General features: G+C 35.5%; 3 protein-coding genes across 4 annotated transcripts; 2 read left to right on the top strand and 1 right to left on the bottom strand.

Moving 5' to 3' along the window:
• Window positions 1-619: 619 nt before the first annotated feature.
• On the bottom strand, window positions 620-4,144 carry LOC109864169 (vacuolar protein sorting-associated protein 26B-like). The gene is made up of 6 exons (XM_020445128.1): window positions 3,836-4,144; window positions 3,571-3,714; window positions 2,536-2,930; window positions 2,339-2,445; window positions 1,940-2,151; window positions 620-1,818 (listed from the first exon to the last, which is right to left on the bottom strand). Exons 1-6 carry the CDS (start codon window positions 3,836-3,838, stop codon window positions 1,555-1,557), a joined length of 1,125 nt encoding a protein of 374 aa, XP_020300717.1. The 5' UTR covers window positions 3,839-4,144; the 3' UTR covers window positions 620-1,554.
• A 505-nt stretch (window positions 4,145-4,649) lies between these two features.
• On the top strand, window positions 4,650-7,278 carry LOC109864103 (palmitoyltransferase ZDHHC3). Of its 2 annotated transcripts, none has more exons than XM_020445009.1 (7): window positions 4,650-5,171; window positions 5,369-5,555; window positions 5,669-5,854; window positions 5,955-6,091; window positions 6,153-6,237; window positions 6,341-6,553; window positions 6,641-7,278. In XM_020445009.1, exons 2-7 carry the CDS (start codon window positions 5,475-5,477, stop codon window positions 6,800-6,802), a joined length of 864 nt encoding a protein of 287 aa, XP_020300598.1. In that variant the 5' UTR covers window positions 4,650-5,171; window positions 5,369-5,474; the 3' UTR covers window positions 6,803-7,278. The 2 variants fall into 2 exon arrangements, with proteins under 2 accessions (XP_020300598.1, XP_020300599.1); XM_020445010.1 differs by having other exon boundaries at window positions 4,650-5,191.
• Window positions 7,279-9,790: 2,512 nt separating this feature from the next.
• On the top strand, window positions 9,791-13,303 carry LOC109864111. Its single transcript, XM_020445023.1, has 3 exons — window positions 9,791-10,023; window positions 12,161-12,242; window positions 12,447-13,303. The coding sequence occupies exons 2-3, from the start codon at window positions 12,195-12,197 to the stop codon at window positions 12,708-12,710; spliced, it is 312 nt and encodes a 103-aa protein (XP_020300612.1). The 5' UTR covers window positions 9,791-10,023; window positions 12,161-12,194; the 3' UTR covers window positions 12,711-13,303.
• The last annotated feature ends 7,800 nt before the right edge of the window (window positions 13,304-21,103 follow it).

Raw genomic sequence — 21,103 nt, 5'->3', positions numbered from 1 at the left:
CCAATTCCACGAAACCGATTGTTACAGAAACCACGTCAGCGTTACCGTGCAAATATATGTATAGCCTGTCTTGTAAAACTGCAAAAATGAAATATGCTGTTGATGGTTGTTAGTGATGTTACACACGTACGTGTGTACATATACAGCGCAGCATCGAATAGCTCATAATGACTGATAAAAATCTTTTGAAAAAAAAAGATTACGAAGTGATATTTCCATATAATTGTTTTTAGTGTTCTTTCTGAAAAAAACATTCTGTGGCTTTCACTTACGCATTTACGCTGTGTCATTTTTCTGATGTATTATTATAACTAATTAGGCAATCTATACAATCCAGTCAGTCATTACTGCCAAAAAAAATTATTTAGTTATTAGTTAGTTGTTTTATACGCCTCACCTTGTATATGTACACACGTAATTACAGTATATATGTATAATTATAAATACACGAGGCGGCTACCCCATTATTTAATCTATCATAGTCCACTCTCGTGTCCAGAAAGGCATATCGACTTGAGCAGATATTGTAATTCGTGTCTGGAAGAGATTGATTGCAAAATTCACGTTTTACATATAAAAGTCTATCTTATGAAATTGCATCCCTATGCACAAACGTGCTAAACTCAAAGCTGAAGATAAATCTATACAGTTTGTATCATGCAAGATTCGATATCTTTCCCTCGTTTTTTTTTCTTTTTTTTTTTGTACAAACTCGTTCTAAAAATAAGTGCGATCATTCTCGCTTTCGTGATGTTACATATGTATGTGTTTCCATGTATATAAATCATTTTTTTTTCAAAAGAACACGTGAATGTGTGTGTATGTGTCTGTTGCGTTCGTGCGCACACATCATGTACATAAGTAGTTTTTTTTTGTGTCTTTCATTATAGCAGTCGTAGACTAGGTGAACGGATTAATATGGGGCAGCCTTTGTGAGTATATATTCATTTCATACTATAAACTCTCTTTGCATAAAATATGATACGCTGCCATAAAGAGAGACTTCCAGATGTTTTTTTTTTTTTTTTTCCAGAATTATACAGTGGGCGGGTCAGTGGGCGAATCTGTATAAAACATTTAGAACACTGTAACACCCAGCATGGTTTTGCAAAATGTATTGTGTTGGTAAATATTTGATTAGTAAGCCGTCCATTGAGGAATATTTATACTGCTTGTTCGCATTGCATATTTATAACGAGCAACATGTGAGCTCGTTAAAAAATAATCTCGGAATTATTTTCCTCCACAAGTGGCAAATTCGCATTTTTCTCTACTTTATCGTGATAATTTTGATCGATAATCTGCTACTTATAAATCATTCGCTCTCAAGTATATATATATATATATAATGTATCCAAAATATGTACAACTTCGCGCTAGCAGGCGTCTCTTTTGCATACCCTGCTTATTTTTCTTACTAAAAACAAATCTCCCGATGGAATAAAGGAGATATATTTTTAAGCTAAATTTCTTTGCTGCACATCTCAGCCTATTTGACATTCTTAACTAATCTGGGCCATAATTGACGCCAGAAACAGAACTGCATTCAGAAACTCAATCACTTTCCGGACCACCTTCTTTCTCGCCTTCGCCGTCTCCCTCTTCTCGCGTCATGCCTTCAATTGGCGCTGGAGTATCTTCTACGGTCGTGATGTTACTTGTTGGTAATTGACCTGTAATAGGTGGCATTGATTGTGGACCATTCTGGGCGGCGCCCTGCGGAAATCCTGTTTCAGCTGACACTAAATGCGATGGCATGTGTGGCGAAGCCGTTTGCGACTTTCTGCTCTTCTCGCCTTTCCTCCATAATGTTATCTCCTAAGCACAGATGATAAAATCGTAAAGATAACAATACACATAGTAACATCATTTTAAAAACATAAATACAAGAAAATAAAATTATTTGAAAAATTCAAAAATAGTATTTTTACAAACTTACTTGCTGCTTAAAGTATCGCCGATCTTCTTCATCCATAAGAACTAAATTGAGATAATATCTAACGCTAAACTTCTTATTAATATCGCGCATTGTAGGCGCCAGATCGTATCCAGCTAAGAATACCCTTATAGGAATAGATTCTCCTCGAACAGGTGCACCATCCATAATTTCATATTTTGCTATTGTTTCATTTTCGGTAAATGTATGAGGGCCTGCAAATATATAGTCTAATTATGGCCTTATATAGTACCACATATTAGAAGAATATACAATTCAAACCAAAATTTGCTTTCCAATTTTTTTTGTCGCATGCAATTCTGCATGCATTCAAAACTGCAGAAATTATAATTAACACTATTTCTACTGTCAAATTGTACATGTAAATTATCCATAACGTACCAGAACCTGTAGTTTCTCGTTTGATAATTGCTATTTCCATGTGTTTTATTTTTATTCTAACCAAAAGAAAATATATTTTGCCAACAATTACATCCTTCAAGTGGTATCTGAAAAAAAGAGACATACGTGGCATGTAAAGTGAAATTAAAAAAAAAACTTCAGAGACCGACGCAAATATTTTACAGCATGTAACTTACTTGCTTTTATTGTATTCAAATTCGATATGCAAACAGTCTTCAATTCCAACTTCCATCTTGATGGGATTATTCATGTCAGGATAGGAACTAAGAGTATGTACAACTAATTCAAGTTCTTTTACAATGTCACTAAGTCTTCGTACAATTGTCACTTTCAAGAAGTATCTTAATCGCACATTGGAACCAGTGTAACTCTCAAATGGTTTTTCCACATTTGGAAACTCAAATGTGTATACTGTATTGTGTGTTAACTCTCCAGGCCTTGCCAACTCTTTTACCAGGCTTGTGAATTCATGATGATTACCTCTGTCATAATATAACTCAATTTGCCCAATAAATTCTACTTTGACACCATGATGTTCTAATTTACCAGTTTTCCTTAGACTAATGTTAATCTGCAAAAATTAGATTAGAATAAACAATTTACATATAAAGATGCATACGCACAATAAAATACAAATCATAAACTATATAATACAAAATATATTATTACATTAATAAAAAATATGATTAATATAACTTTGAAGATTAGAAAAAAAATATTAGAAATAAATGAAATTATAGAAATTTTGTTAAGCTGCATGTTATATAACTATACATATTGTATGTTAGGTTTTATAAATCCTTTGTGAAGACGTCATCTATTAATAAAAAGATCGTTGATCAAATACTATAAAAATGTACTACATATAAATATAAAATTTGTATTTGTTACACATATAAACAATAATTTATTTTTCAACTTTATATATATCTAGAGTTAATAACAATTTCTTATTACTGACTATTAATTGCGCAAGTAATTACTCACAAAACTAAAACTATGTCTGTTTGTGCGTATGTAGAAACATAATATTCATATTTAAGTTCCATAAACTTTACACAAAGTAAACAAATTGTACATAGTTTCTGTCACATTGAATATATTACGCATGGGTGTTACCATTTCATTTTTTATTCAATTGTAATCTCCATCAATCGAGTTTAATCAGTTACAACTAAATGACAAATTTTTTTCCAAAAAAACAAACTTACCTTGCCCGACACTGTCTCTCCATCGTAATAAAGCAAGTGTCGCTCTTTCTTGCCATCCTCTGTCTTGATATCCGCTGTCTTCCGTGTTTCAGCACCATCCAACGTGATCTCTATATCGGCGGATTGGCCGAAACCGAAGAAACTCTACGGCAAAAGTAAAACAGAAAGCGATATATTACGCGTATTAGAGAAGTTTCGAACGAAGAATTAAAGAAAATTTTGAATCGCGAGAACGACGAACTGCTCTTCGAGAGTGTAAACGCACCATTTTGCAGAAGAAAGGACAGTTTTCGTGCAAACAATGAGATGTTTCGGCGTGAAACCACAGTTACGTTGACAAGATTAGTGTAGCAATAATCAATGAACAATCCTACAAGGCAACATTTTCTCTCGAGCAATGACGGATGAAGAAAGTTGGGTTATTTTTTACTCGTTCCTCCCAAGTCACAAGTAGCCAATATGGCCGTCTATCATCGCCCCCACCCTTACGTTACTGTCAAATTCTTGGCGGCGCATGCGGCACACCGAAGATAAAGTCCCATTTGAGCTCTATCTCGACTGTGGTAATCCATGACCGATTTCTGAAAATCCCGAAATATCACCGTGGTATCAGTGAGAAGACAGAGCGGCCGAAAACTAATAGCTTTTTCGCTCTGCAAGCTAGCGCTGTGTTCACATGGTGGTGCACATTGGCAACTACGTAGCCATGTCTACAAACGACTTGTCGGTACGTTACGTAACGTGGACATGGTTCTACTTCGTGCCACATGCACGAGTCACTAAGGTCACGTGACTTTCACGTGTTGTTTTTTCTCTTCCTGTCACGCGACGTTACTTCAATCACGTTTTTTAAGACACGTGACTTTAGTCACGTGTTGTTTTCTCTTTCCTCTATGTCACGTGACGTTAATTTAGAATAGAACGGCATGGTTGTGTGGACATAGCACATGACGTACGTACCGACAAGTCGTTCGTGGACATAGCTACGTAGTTGCAATGTGCATCACCCATGGACATTGCGCTGGCGGAAAAGTGATTACACATTCCTCTTATAGGTCTGGCCGCTCTCAGTCTTCTCTCTGCTGATACCGATCACAACAAGCGGTAACTTTCGGAACGCAGTTCGTATCGCATTCGCTGATGTGATGAATTGAGCAATGCGATTGGACACGGTCTACGCTCGCGATCATTACGAACTCCAAGGGGAACCTATATGGCGCGCCTCCTTCTTTTGACCCTTTGGTTAATTGGTTTTACACGGTCAAGATGATGATTTACACGCATTTGTATGGCAAGCCAGTATAAAAACGACGACTTAGGGAGAAACGAAAAGACAGATAATTTCTACACAAACTGATTTTCCTGTCTTTCTTTTTTTTTTCTTTCTCTCTACGTTATGTTTGTTACTTAATAGTGAAGCAAATATGTGTATTTGTAATGGTGTATCACTGAGTACACAAACTTGACATTTCGATAATAAATTAGATAATATCAGAGAAAATCAATCGTTATTTGCATAACATTTTGTGTGTATACATTTTATGAAAAAAATAAAACAATGAAGAACATACGTCGTCTGTTACATGTTGTTGCATAGCGATGTGAGTGTGCAGTTTGCAAGGTTATACAAGAAGTTTTGTTATTTTTAACTTGTTTTATTTTTATGTGTGTGACTTTAATATAATATGATTCTCTCGTGTATATATCGCGGACAAACAAACGTCAAACAGATATTTTTAATACTAAAAACACAACACAATTATATCTTAATAATATAACTATATCCAATGACTTTTAGGAACATGATTGATACAAACTGTCACATGTATGTACAAAAGTGGAAATGTTAGTGAATTTCCTTATGTTTTACAAAAGGTACAGTTCAGTGAATAATAGTTTCTACAATGGATTACGATTATATGCCTTTTCACAGAGAAAAGGATTTCCATAATAGATGCTGTGGTGGAAAACTCTGGTGTATAAAAGCAAGTTTTATAAATATTTATTATATACAATTATATATTATATAACTGTTTTGTGTATTATTTATGTTAATATATGTGGCTTTATATATAAAGTATATATATATTTTTTGCAGGACATATGTGGTATAATATGCGCAGTATTAACATGGATACTTATCATTTATGCAGAATTTGTAGTAACAGCAGTAATTCTCATTCCTACAATACACACTTTATATTCCAGCTTTAACATGGCTATTTTTCAGTCTCTAGCATTCCTAGCTTTTGCATCACATCTAAGAACCATGTTCACAGATCCGGTAATTTAATAGAACATTGACAATATATTTGCTGAGACTTGCTGGAAATTAGATGTGCATCAGAGATATACTAAAGTTGATATCTTATTTTTTTTTACAGGGTGCAGTACCAAAAGGTAATGCAACAAAAGAAATGATACAACAAATGGGGTTTAGAGATGGGCAAGTTATTTTTAAGTGTCCAAAATGTTGTTCTATCAAACCAGATAGAGCACATCATTGTTCTGTTTGTCAAAGGTAAATTTGTGAGCTTGTGTGTTTGTAATACTGATTACAGTCTTACTTAATCTGATTACAGGTGTATCAGAAAGATGGATCACCATTGTCCGTGGGTCAATAATTGTGTGGGAGAAAACAATCAAAAATACTTTGTACTTTTTACAGTCAGTATTTTTTGTACACAAGATTTTATTTTAAATCTCTATCTCTCTAAACTAGTTTTTATGACAATATGATGACATTCTTTTCTGTTGTACTGTGTTTTAGTTTTATATAGCAGGTATATCGTTACAATCTCTATTTTTGTGTATACAACAATTCACCACATGTGTTAGACAAGAATGGAGAGAATGTTCCACGTTTAATCCACCGTTAACAGTAGTGTTACTGTTGTTCTTGGGATTTGAGGCACTTTTATTTGCCATTTTTACTGCTGTGATGTTAGGCACTCAATTGCAAGCCATTTGGAATGACGAAACTGTAAGTATATTAAGAACGATTGTGTCGCAGATTTAAGTGAAAAAGTTACGAATTGTAATACGTATTGAAAACGTGGGTTGTGTGCAGGGGATTGAACAACTTAAAAAAGAGGAAGCTAGATGGGTTCGTAACAGCAGATGGAAGTCGATTCAAGCGGTTTTCGGAAGATTTTCGATAGCTTGGTTTTCTCCGTTTACTTCGCCTCCCAATGCAAAGACAAAACTTGATTCTTATTTATATTCTGTCTGATTGCATTTATATATTTTGATATATGTAACCATGACTCACACAGAGGGATATTTATATTCAATGTATATAAATAGTAATTTATTACAAGATGGGGATATTTTTTTTACTTGACACATACAGACTGATTTTAGAAAGTAACATGTTGGTAAAAAAAAACTCCTTTTTTTCTATGAAAGATCGAAGTAATGGAAGACAAATTAAGTATAGTTTAATGAGGTTTGTTGTATTTATATAGAAATAATGTATATATTTTACACAGACAAACGCGCCGTTATTTTTGACAAGTCAGAATTACATTGACTGCTATTCTAATTATGTCTCTTTCATTCCTACTCTTTGAATTTTACGCTAGCACGAAGTAGATGATCGCACGGCGAATGTACAATAGTGAAAAGGTAACACAAGAGAAGAAAATAGCGGCGTTTGACTATATATAATTTTTTTCTGATATATATGTGATATATATATATATATATATGTGTGTGTGTATACACATCTATATAAATATATATGTATAAATATACATAAAAGAAAAAATACATATTTAGTGTAAAACATTACATTGTGTATAATTGTAGATTTTACATTATTTTTTGAAATTTTATTTATCATTCTTACAGAGATCTATTGTAAAAATAGATGTATACTGATAGAAAGAGAAAAAGAGAAAAAAAGAAATTTATGAAAATTTAAATGTAACGCTCATATTAAATATGAATAAGGCAATTATTTAGTTTGTTTTATAAAACTTTTATTTATTGCTATTTTTCTTGTTTTGCGTATACATATATTTTTTCCAAACATTTTTGTTCACAGATATATATATTCTTGAATCTATATATAATCTACATATGATAAATATATGATGGTGTGCAATTGTAGGAAATAAAACATAAATGAAGTCTTCAATATTATATTTGTATGCATATAGAGAGCACGTATATGTACATGTATGTTACAGTAAAAGCGTGAAATCTATACATTTTACTTTTCATCACTAAATGTACACATTTATCAATAAGAAGTATTAACGTCTGTACGTGTACTAGTTAAAGTCTATGCTTTTACTGTGATATATATACATATTATTATATTTCGTGGAGAATATTTGTAATTTTATACACAACACTATTACTTAAACCGTATTAACTACTCTGATAGCAAAGTCTGTCTTGAAAACAAACAACTTGTCGTCAAAAAGACAGCAATTTGCATGCCAACTGTGCAATTGTTGTCAATTTGCCGTCATGGTTTTACACTTTGCTTACTGGGTATGTTAAAAAGAACATTAGAAAAGTACTTACAAAAAAATGACTAGCGATCTGCTGTGGTGTTAAGCTAACTACAATATTTCTCATCCAAAGAAACACTCGATATTTTCCTAAAAATATAATATATACAAAAAACCACTTAAATAAAATAAAAATATGTAATCGATTTATGTTACATATATAAAAAATGCAGTGCCGTTTTTTGGTTACGATTATGCACATTCGAGCGAATAGAAATGAACGAATAGAAATGATTCTTTGGCATCTTTTTATTTATCTCGAACCTGGACCATATTGTATACATATAAAATATTCGAATATAACGCTCTGCATAAATTTATACATATGCATATATATATATAAACATTGTACAAGTGAAATATATTATGAGCAACGGAATGATTGGAAAATCTTTTCAGCGTTTCCAAATTTTTCATATTGCGCGTTTGTTATATAAATTTTATAAAAAGAAACGTAGCATACGCACATGTAATTTAGAATTTGAGCAAATTGAAGAACAATCGTGTATGTGTTTCTCTTTGCTTTTAAAATTGATACGGCGATCAATCGCTGAATTGTAAATTAAGAAGATTATACACAAGTTCAAATAAAAATGTATCACAAGTTCAAATAAAAATTTTAATCTGAATGAAACATACATCTTTTAATACGTTGTAATTAATTCGCATGTATGTTTTACTCATATTACGAATTTTATTTATCTGGAAACTCATAAGAGTTTCGGAATTTCCTTGTTAGTCGTGTAAGTCACAAACACGATTTCCCCTGGTAATTTGAAAACGAACGATCACAGTTATTTGACGATATATAATATGATCGCTAATATGATAAAAAATTAATATGATCGCTAATATGATAAAAAATTAGCGATTAGGATTTAAATCATCAATGATTTCTCCATATCACTTTCTAGTCTTTCGCTCTCCATACATTTGAATAAGTATTATATTTTATTATTATAAATGCGCGCGCGTGCTACATGCGCAAATATGACATAAATTATAAATCTCCGGACGATAAAATCGACAAACGCATAATATCGCGACGTAAATCACGTGTCTAAACTTGTAAACTCGCTTTGTCGTTCAAACAACATTTTTGTAAAGTAAAAGCCAGCGATATTGACATTAATAATAGTGATCTAATATGTTACTAATTTTTTAGTATTAAATATCGTTATTTGAAAATGACATTATTAAATAATTTCTATTTATATGCATGTATAGAATGTATGTATATAATTGTATATATATTAATTGTGTGTGTGTGTGTGTTTAAACTGCTTGTGTTTTTATTACATTGTCAATATATGGCGCTCTGGTTTAAATTATGTCGTGCTATTCAAAGCTGAATCATATTATGTATCCTTAAATCATGATCTCACTATAATTTTTCTCTCTTTTTACTGCTCGATATGTTCTAATAAGAATTAAACTAAGCTCTCTCTTGTTCTCTATATCTCAACATCATGTATTTTTCCATATAAGAACAAGATATGCGCGCGATGACCAAAGCGATAACTTCTATACGTATTTAGTTACTTCGAATCCGCTGTAAGTCGAGTAGATAGCAAAAAGACAGCGTAGAAACAAAGTGTGTCTAAAAAGTGATTATCGAGAAAAAGGTGAGTCGGTCGACTCGAGGAGATACTCTATCGGCAATGCCGACACGTGCGATTGGATAGGCCCCGATAGCGCGGCAAAAAAACAAACGTGCGCGGCTCTCGGATCGGCTTGTTTCTCCACTTTCATCGACTTCCGTTTTTGCGGACGAGGAGGCGATTCCATTTCATCGAACGCGACAAGGCCGCCGAGCGAAGCGGTGACGCTCGGAACTCGCCTCTATATCGCAAACGTCGCCTTCGCCGTCGTCATAGCTGCTGGTGCCGCGCTGCCTGGCTTTCACTTTTCCTGGCGATATCTCAGGCGGGTAAGTCTTTCGCAGCTTTCCGCACGAAAGTTCGCGCGATTTTGTTTTTATATTTACTAACTTTATTTGTCAAACACGTGCGCGTGTCTAAGATCCGTAAGAGTTTATTGTTGATGGATGCGATAATTAGAAAATTGACAATTGTTTTAGATAAAAATTTTTGGCCAAAAAAATTGGCTTTCTTTCAAAAAGAAACTTTCTTTTCTATTACAGTATTTTGTCGACACGATTCAAGGAGGAGACAGACTCGACGAAATGACAATTCGCAAATTCTGTTGTTTGAACGTATAATCTTCGAAGAATATTGTTCGAGTCATGCGTCTCTCGTCACGCTTTGCTTCAATACTTTCGCTCTCGTGCTCTCGTCGTTTCATAGTTATTTACTGATGCTTTATCTCATAAACAAAAATCTATGATCTGACGTGATGATAAACGATTAGCCAAGAATATGTTAAGCTCTGACCATTAACACGAGAACTGAGACTGCATCTTGGAATAATATTTTTCATCTCACGTGTGAAAGAAAGTATTTACGAAAATAACTTTTCTTTCTTGATCGGCATCATGAAAATATTAAGTAAATATTTATGAAGACTCTCACTCTTGTCCTGATAACGTTAAAATATAAGTAGCTTTATGTAGAGCGAAAATAAATAAGCTCGTGAGAACAATGTTGCGCGCAAATATAACAGATGATTTAAGAAACGACCTACATTTTTTTTCAGATATTTCTTACACGTTTTTCAAATTTGATATTGTTTGAAAAAAATAATTAAAAGACTGAAATTTTATAAGACACATTAAATAATATTTTCGATATATTTTCGCTTTTTTTAACAATATATAACTCTAGAAAAATATTATTAGAACTGATTTATATGAAATGATTGTTGAAATCGGATTGAAAATTGATATGAAAAATTTATCGATACGTCAAATGTATGAGAATTTGTAAATTTTGGCGAAAATTTTGTGTTGTTTCGAAACGTATTTTCTCTCAAATATTAGTTATCGTGTCTTACACACACACCGAGTGTCTCTTTCTCAATTATGTAATTTTATACCTAAAATTGCTGTTAAATTTCATTTTCAATTCACTTGTGAAAAAACAAAGTGCAGCAAGAAGTGCAATAGAATAAACAATGCAAAATGTGCAAGAGGTGTCTTATATTTCGTCAACAGCTTATGCCGTAATGGTCGAGTGCGGTCAAGGTACGCACGTATATGTACATACATACGTACACGTAACAGAGAAAGAGAATGGAGAGCGACCGTAATACTGCGAGTTTACAAGGCAGCGTTCCGTAAAGATTTCGTGAAGATACAGATTTAAAACAATACATTGAATTAAAATAGATGTTAAAATTTATAATTTTTCTCTCTTTCTCTCTCTCTCTCTCTCTCTCTCTTCAACTAAATTGATCTGCGTTTAAACGTTCGAATTGCACGCACAAGTTGCGAGACATACAAACGAAGATGCAGATAAAATTTCATTGTCATATATATATATATTTTTTTTTTTCTAAAACTTCGTAAAGCTTTATCTCGACGAAGTAACGTGAAAAATAAATAAATAATAAAATCGTGTCTTAGTTTTTATTTTATTTTTTACTTCGATTTTTTTTCTCTCTTATAAAGAAGCTTTGAAACTTTATTATGCTCAGTCACGTCCAGTTCTGTTTTAATTTCTCAAGTTCGCTTCAAAGCAAGAGTTGACGTTACTTCGATTTTCTCTTAGTTTCTGCGAGGCTTGTTATTAGAGGCACGATATATTTTGTCTCTCTAAGTTTATACCTTGCGAATCGAAACTACGCTCCCGTTTCGCACGCGACATTAGAGAGATTCACTTGTTCATGGATTATTTGCCGCTAAACGCAAGTTGGCGAACGTTTTCACGGACGTGCAAACGTGACCTTTTTTTATAGCTCATTAGCCGCAATAATACATTCGCAATGACGCTACGTGTGTGGCGCGTATTCCGATTAGTCCAACGAATGACCTGATTTATCGCTTTTCTTGTTTCATTGATTTGAGTCCCGGAGAGAGAGAGAGAGAGAGAGAAGAGAGAGTTATAGCGACAGATTGTCGTTGTGCGTCGCTCTCACACAACTGTGTTACATTATTTGTCATTTTTCAGTATCATCTTGATCACGCGCGACATAACCGGCGAAATGGAACGGAAAGTGATAATAACGTTGGACGAGCGAAACATCTTATTGGTACGTATCATATCATTGTTGTTTAAATGTTCGACAAAACTATATACCAACGATGTAACTATTGTTGAATCGGTCAAACAATATTATCGACATTCAATAGTCGAGTGCAATATCAAATTCTACAAAAGTTTTCAGCGATTATCGCTGTAACGTAATTGATTTCTTTTTGGTAATAAAAAAAAAAACAAACAAACTTCATTACAGGCCTTGTGCTTTCTCATCACGTCAATTAGCTTCGCGTCGGCGTACGATCCGAACGATAAATCCCTGAAGGATATTCTCTTGCCCGAGGGTCAATTCGAGGCGTTCTATCTGAAAGGTACGCAAGACGAGGAACAAAACGCAGTGAGGCCGCCCCATCTTCACGGATCCTTTCATCAATATCGAAATCCCGCGTTGGTCGACGCGCCGAACAGCGCGGCGTACGGTTTCCGGTTCGATGGGAAACGCCGTTTCAATTTCAGTTGAGCGTTTTTGCGGCACTTTAAACAATTTAACACTGACATTACCGACGCGCTTTCGTCAGCAATTGCGGTGGGATATGAAAATTAAGAATGCGCATGAGTCTGACCGATTAGCGGTTAGCGGTTAGCATCACTTTGTGCAGTCGTGCGTATTACGCGAAAGTGTTGATACGTAAGAAAATTCTAGAGATATAGATATTTACATATAATCGCTTTTCTCGAAGCAAGAGAATTTCAAATACATGCGTATGCAAATGTAAAATGAAATATTGCTTTTTTCGAATAAATGTTTTGCGAGGAAACAAAATATACATAGTGTTTTTCTTCCTTATACGTTTTTACTTATACTTTGTGTTATATTTATTGACTCAGATGTATTTTATTAATTTAAAATCTCAAAAAGCTGAACGCGCGCGTGCAAATCAAACAAAATGAATAAAAATATATTTGAAGAAATTCTCTCGCGCGTAACGATAACATGATTAATGAACGCCGCTTTATAAAATTATAAGATATATTTCTTCTTGTCTCTAAGGTAGTTATTAAATTAGTCAAGCTACATTACATTAATAATTTTTGATCGTAAATCATTTTCAAATCTTCCTGCAGCGATCTAATATAGTTATAAACTATATAGTTTTTGGCTTTCGATAATTTTGAGATGTCACATGGTATATATATATATATATATATATATATATATATATATATATATATTACATTTTTATTACATATTTGCATAACTAATTGAGATAAGAAAGAAAGTGCACTCATGTGCACACACATACACACACACACACACACATTTAGAGGAGTTGATCTTATTAATATAGAGACCTTTATCAGCACAACACTTTAGATAAATGTTTTATTTAAATGTCATAAATACGAAAAAACGAGATTATTTATGCGCCGGTTTTGATAGTTTGATTATATTTAATGCTCGATCTTGCAGAAGCGTTGATTAACCGCCAAACCGGGCGTCATTATAATAACCGACTATGCGGGATCTCTTCCATTAATCCGCGCATTTTTCAAACGTGTCTCGCAACCTGTATTGCAACCACGCCTTTTCCGTTGAATAGATTCTCTCTTGTGGTAGATCCATATATAATTATTTGAGAGCTCGTCGCTTTCTTATCAGAACTGCTTCTCTCGCTCTATTCTAATTAATTGATAGATTTCCATCCGATCTGGATGATAATGGATGTGAAACGGGACGGGGATCGATACACCCGAACGTAGCAATTCGATACAATTTGTTTTGCAACTCTCAACAAACAACTTTCCATGTGATAGAAACCTAATCCTTCGCGCTGCGGATGGGAAACTCATAAACACGCAATTAAAACGGCGTGCGGGTGGTTACACTTTCATTAAAGCCAATGGCCTTTGGTGTTCAACTAAAGCTGGAATATTAGAATTAATATAATAAAAAAAAATAATAATAAATAGACAATTCTATTATTTTATTTGCACACTTAATGTTTTCAAACGCGATCAAAAAAAAAAAGTCAGAGCTACGTGTATGTTACATCGTTATACGTGCTGATTGTTAAGAAACGTATATCACACTATTATGTGTATCTATGTGTTTTCATCTATGCAATCATTAAGTTTAACAAGTCTATCTTTTCGAGCAACATTTTCTTCGTAACTGTTGTAAGCATCTTCTTGGTAACCGCGAATTATTAAATGCTAAAGTTTGTAGACCGGAAATAGGATACGTACAACTAAATTGTTTTGTTCCTTACGATATGAATTAATTTTTCTCCTTGTTATATACGTTAGAAAAAAAGAATAGAAAAATTTGTAATTTATCATCAATTTAGTTATATTTATATTTATTATTTCTTTCTATTTTTTATTATTTCTCATAAATATTTTAGTGATAACAGTGTTACAAAACACATGTAATCGTTTTCCAAGCTTAGATGCACTCTTTACTTTAACACTCTTTGCACTCTTTATCTATAAACCATTTATCTTACATATATGGCATATTTGTCACGTTTATTAGTTAGTAGATCTGTGAGTTTATAAATGGCTCCTGTTTATAAAATAAAATAAATGTGATGTTGCGATGATATAAGGAAACATAAAAAAGCAGCTCTCTCAATATCTCGATACTGCGCTTCTAATAAGACGTATATGTATACGTAGAAGATTATACACACACGCCATCACGAGTGCGTTATCATGTCCACTTTGGTCGACGCCGTTCTAATGGGCTACGGGGGAAGCTTTAAAAGAGGTGGCTTAATACCCACGCGCGGCAGTCGTTTTCGCAGTACAACAGTGAGGTGAACGGAATTCCGTGCGAGCAACGATATGAAGATCACGTGTTTTTTTATGGTGAGTGATTTACTTGCCGAAGAGGATAATTGTTTTCGCAGTGAAAAAAAGTGAATATCGAAATGCAATTTATAATGTGTCTAATCGCGCGCGCGCAAATTTGTCGAGATAATAATTCGATCTCTCGATGTGTATCCTTCGTTCGATTTATTTTAATAAAGGTCCGCCAACATAAGGCTTCTATCTCGACTGAAACAAATTCTCTAAAATTTCTTTAATTTATTCTCTTTATATCTATTTTCTAATTTTCACGAAATGACAAAATTAGCGATAAAGATTTGCGCGCGACAAAAAATTGGTTAAAACTTTTTAATAACATTTCTTGATTTTTTTAGATGTAAACTAATCGTAAATTAATCGTGAAACACACTAATTCGGTCAGTTCAAAATTTTTCAAAAAAATTTTCCAAGTGAACAAATAGATACCGAATTTATTATAAAAAAATAATCTGTTTATTATAATAAAAAAATCTGCGTATTATACATGTGTCAGATATTGTATATGTAAATAAGAAATATATGAACGGCTCGTAAGGCCTTATATTCACTCATTGGTTTAAGAAATATATGCTTTCTATATTTTTATATGCATGTTCTTTTTATACTCACACGTAGGTCTGCGTATATCTATCGTCAACTGTATCCACTGAGGAGATCAAACATTTAAATAGGTGAGAGCCAGAGTAAAAGAGCTAGAAAATATTTTTAAAAACTTTAACACTTATGTTCTCTCTAAAGAATAATACAACGATCTTTAAATAAAAAAATTACTTTTTGTTGCACCTATAATTTTTAATATTCACGGTTTATTGTTTAAACAAACTTATTTAACAGACTTATTTATAAAACTGCAAGATTGAATTTTTTTATTAATAGCAATATTTTATTTTTTGTTTTGATTTTTTTTTGTCTCATTTTTTATATATCCGACTTCCATAATTAACTTCTTCAGGATAAAAAAGGTGAAGTCATGGGAAGAACTTGTCCTTAAAGATGGCACGTCAAGAAAAGAGTCGAATCCTACGGTCGAGAGCTATCCTGACGCAATCTTACGAAAGCTTCCGCCGCATGTGCGCGTCGAGACTTCTCAAAAGCCAAAAAAGAATCTTTCCAAGATCAAGTTCGAACCTTTGCAGCAACAGTCTTACAACCGCGGTCACACGAAACGTCCGGTACGTCTGAAAACTCGCTCGGTTGTCGGAACATCCGTAATAAATGAACTGACCGACGAGTTGATTTCCAATTCGATTCTCGACGTGCATCACGATCACGATCACGATCACAAATCCATTCACATCGAGCCCGTTTTTCGCGTCAGCAAGAAGAGCAACAATGTCTTCGGATCGATTATCGACATACTACACCAATTGCTGGATCCGCATAAGGACGAGCTGGGTCCGCTCGTCGGGCCCGTCCAAGTGCCAGGATCCGGACGCAAGATCTATCTGCGTTTGGTCGAGCCGGTCGACGCGAGCCACGTGATGGTGCGCTTCGTCACGCAGGTGCCGGTTCCTGTGATCGACGCCGAAGCCAAACATCCTGTCTTTTCAAGTCCTCCTGTCATCGATCCCGCTACCGTGCTATTGGGCGGGCATCATCATTACGGTTCGTCCGACGCGGTGTTTGGTTCCTCCAATCGCCATCATCATTCGATTCGTCCGCCGCGACTCAACGCTAGTTTGGCTCACGGTAAAATTCGAGGCTCGCAATCGATCAAGCAAATTACCAAACTTCCATTGAAAAATCCTTCGAAGGATCTTCAAGATAGTAAAGTAGCAGGAGATTCTTTGCCGAATAAAGACGAGACTTTGAAGAGCTCTCAGAACAACCAATTACCTGGCGTATCCGGTAATTCGTACTATCACTTCGAAACGGAGGAAGAAGCGTTGAAGCAGGTGAGTGCGATATTAGGCGAAGTCAATGCAACGGCGATCAACGAGGCGCAGGAGCAGCAGTTGACTACGCATCGTCTGCCTCTTCGGCAGATCGCACCGTTATATCCTCTAACGTCGATGACTCATCCCGATCCCAACGCCGATACGTACAAAGTGCCGAGCGACGTTCTAACCGGTCCCAGCTCGTACTCGAGCTCGTACGAGCAGTACGAAGACGCGAACTCGGCTCCGGACTTCTATGCCAGTTCGTACGACCAGCATTACAGCGCGCCGAGTTCCTACGCGACGTCCTACAACCAGCAGAGTAACGTTCATTCCACTCCGACCACCTACAACGCGATCAATTACCAAACGCAGAACGAGTTTAACCCCTATTCGACTTCTTATCAGCATCAGAACGGGTTCAGTTCTCATACGGCTTCTTACGACAACCACAACGATCTATATAGCGCGCCCAGTTCCTATTCGACCTCTTACGACAGACCACCGGCTAGCAGTCCACCGTTGCCCAGCACTTACGCGACCTTCCGCGAGAAACCGAACGGAATCCCGACCACTTCAGCTTCCCACATAACGACTCCTTACGAGAAGCAAAAGCAAGGCGCTCAATCTGGTTCGAATTCCGGCGACGCGCTCCACATAATCGATCCACCTTACTTCCCCGGTTATCCGAAACTCTTCGAGAACCACGTTAATCGATCGTTCGATCCCGCTGCGATCCATCAGCCGTCGCGTTACAATTCGCACGGTCTCAATAATAACGCGCACGGCGCTGGGTCGCCCTCCGAGAAAATTATTTGGGGTAAATCGAGGCAACAGAAGAGCGAATCGGAATTGCAGAAGAATCTTTCTGAGAACTCGTCGGAGAAGAGTTACGAGAAGTGGCAGCCGGTGGTGTTCGTGCACGAGAACGCGGGTTGGCAAGAGGCGTTCAAGACCGGTCTCGCGTTCAAGACCACCACGAAACAACCACCATCATCATCATCCGATCGTTCGAGGAAGATCTCGCGAAATCCTTCGACGAGCTCGCCGGAAAAGGGAACTATCGATAAGCGTGAAAACGGCAAACGCCGCGGATCAACATTACGAAGCTCGTGGTGCGCGACGGACAAAAAAGACGGATGCGAAGAAACAAAATCCACAAAGGATCCTGCTCCGACGGAGACGACGTATCAGACCGTTCATTTGAAGAAGACGATACAGATCGCTGAGAAGACGCAAGCAGAGCCGACCGCCAAATCGATTTCTGCGATCGCTTCGAATTCAACAGCGAGTTTCAATACGACTGAAGCCTCGACATCAGACATCACCTCGAGGAGCCCCACGACGAGTTCGACGACGAGCAGCACGACGACTAAACTATCATCGCTGTTGTTAGACACGAGTCCCGTAGCGAATAAAATAATAGAAAAATCTCTGCCGTTGGGTCAAACAACCAAGAGACCTGAGGTGAACGGTGTAGGCACGACGACTAAGCTAACGCCGTTGTTGATAGACACGAGTCCCGTAGCGAATAAAATGATAGAAAAATCTCTGCCGTTGATTCAAACAACCAGGAGACCTGAGGTGAACAATATAAGCGCGACGACTAAGCTGCCACCGCTGTTGATAGACACGAGTCTCCTGGCGAGTAAAATAATAGAAAAACCTCTGCCGTTAGTTCAGACAACCAGGAGACCTGAGACGAAAAATGTGAGCACGACGACTAGGCCCCCGCTGTTGATAGACACGAGTAACCTGGCGAATAGTATGATAGAAAAATCTCAGCCGTTAATTCAAACAACCAGGAGTCCTGAGCTGAGCACTGCAGGCGCGACGAAGAAGTTGATCGAAATGACGAACAAGTTCGTGATCAAAATAGAAGACAAATCGACGAAACAGCCCTCGGTGAACAGCACGACGAAGCGGCCAGTATCGAATAACATCTCGAGAAAACTGGAACTGCCTAAGAGGCCTATGATAATGAAGAAACCGATGTTTATAATGAAGAGAACGGAGACGAACAGCGCGTCGAAAAAGTCGCTGGCAACCAGCACGACGCAAAATCCGACGACGAGCAGCACGACGACTAAGAGAAGTTCGATGAAGTTCTCGAAATTCCGAGGCGCGCATTCTAGAAAGCCGAGCACCACTTGATATTTTATTGATTGATCAGGCGATTTTTTGTTTTAAAACTCGGCATTATTATAGTCTTATTGTTTTATATATAACTAATATTCGAATGATTTGTGAGCATGTTTTACGCTATAAAGAATCAAATAGTTGCGTGCGTGCTTGCGTGCGTGTGTTGTTGCGCGTGTGTGTGTATGTAGAAATATATTTTGTTTACATCAGAATAGCCACTTGAAAGTAAAATAATCTATCTGCGTCGAACAATCGAATATCAAATAGTTGCGCTCGCGAAAGTTGTGCTGGCATACACTTACAGATTTTATACAAAGCAACGTTCAAATATTAAAAAAATACTGTTTTACATATAAAATATTGATAAAAGATATTCTATATCTGTTATTTTGCGAGGAATTACAAAAAGTGTTTTTTTGAAAGAATTGATGATAATTAATAATATTTGACTATTGGATAATTTATACAAAAAAAGCGAATTAAAGAAAATAAACAATGTTGAACTTACGTGTTTCATCATCGATCTGATAATGATGAAGGTAAATGAGTTAACAAAATAAAAAAAGCTGTTATTGCGTTGTTGTTGCGATCACGTATATCTCACACGGAGAAACAACATTCTGTACTCCATTGAAATGTTCAACATGGAGTTACAGACGTCTTTTCTTCACGTTATTGAACGTCTAAATGGACGTTAAGTCAAAGTGAGTTATTTATGTCATATTGTTTATTAATACGCGAAGAATACCTCAAGATTAGTCTTGTTCCTTGTATTTATGAATATTTCAAAAAAAAAAGAAAATCTATGCATTTTGCTTGAAGTCAGATGGAAAAGGAGAATTATCACTTTGTTATCTACGCATCGAGATATCTCGACATCTTTATTGAGAATAAAATTTGTGCATAAAAATATAGTCGAATTTATATATATATATACGTAAAACAAAAAGCATAGCCATAGTTACGTGAGTCATCACTTAAATAATATATAAATATACGTGCATATATGCATATTGTTTAAGTTATTGTTTATGTTATACGTGACTCTGTTTTGTTATGTGTGATCTACCTAACACAATGTTAACGTCATTTGTTCGAAACTTTATCGGTTCTTGAGATATATGTGTATGTTGTACATTATAATTACTGTATCATTTGTATACACATAGAAATAAAAAAAAAAATATTCAAGATTTCTATACTATGGAATGCACTTTTATCTCTTATCTAAGTTTTGCAATTTACGGTAAGTGTGTAAATAAAACGTTTCACAGTTAGTTAATTGTAATTTTGCACTTTCATTAGTAGGTAAGTTGCGATTTGCGTGACGAATGGGAAAGTAATACACATGAACAATATATTATTATTATTGTTAAACTCTAATTACAAAGAATTTGCTCTGTACATCACGTGCGGTAGGTATTAGAAAGTTTTGATGTATGTTTTAGATGCACTTTATGATATAATTTAACGTTTTAATATATGAGCATTTATTATTAACGCGGGAAAGTAAAAATAAAAGATAAACATTTTTTTTAAATTCCGAGAGATGCGAGTCGTCTAGCTTCTAATAATTGAGAGTTTGTTGTTAGAAGTTTTTTTGACAAAAATGCAAAAAGTAAGTCGATTATTAAAAGAAATTGATTATTTGATATCATCTAGAGATCAGACTGATTCGCGTAAAAGCTTGCACGACCAAAAGACAAAAGTAAGGCATAAGTTTTTTTGTTTTTGTTTTTTTTTTTATTTCCATCGAGACGCGTCGAGCGTATCGCGATGGAAAAGAAAAAAAAAGACAAAAAAGCGACAAGATGAAAGAAACATGAGAAATAAAGACGATGCACTTTCCAACCCACGGTTCCTCGCGCCATGATCGTCGGACGTTGGTTTTCCACCCGTAGGCGCCGTAGAATAACCGTGGCCGTGAAATTAACGTAGCCAGTGATTATACGATCACGATTCTCTTGTCGAGAGGCGGTCACGCCGCGCCGGCGATCTGTTTCTTTTATTTCCTCGGCCAAGA

This window comes from Pseudomyrmex gracilis, unplaced genomic scaffold (genome assembly GCF_002006095.1).
Source record: "Pseudomyrmex gracilis isolate BER0280 unplaced genomic scaffold, ASM200609v1 scaffold_17, whole genome shotgun sequence".
Taxonomy (NCBI): domain Eukaryota; kingdom Metazoa; phylum Arthropoda; class Insecta; order Hymenoptera; family Formicidae; genus Pseudomyrmex; species Pseudomyrmex gracilis.
Note: the sequence above shows the minus strand (reverse complement) of the source record. Positions and strands in the feature narration are given on the sequence as shown.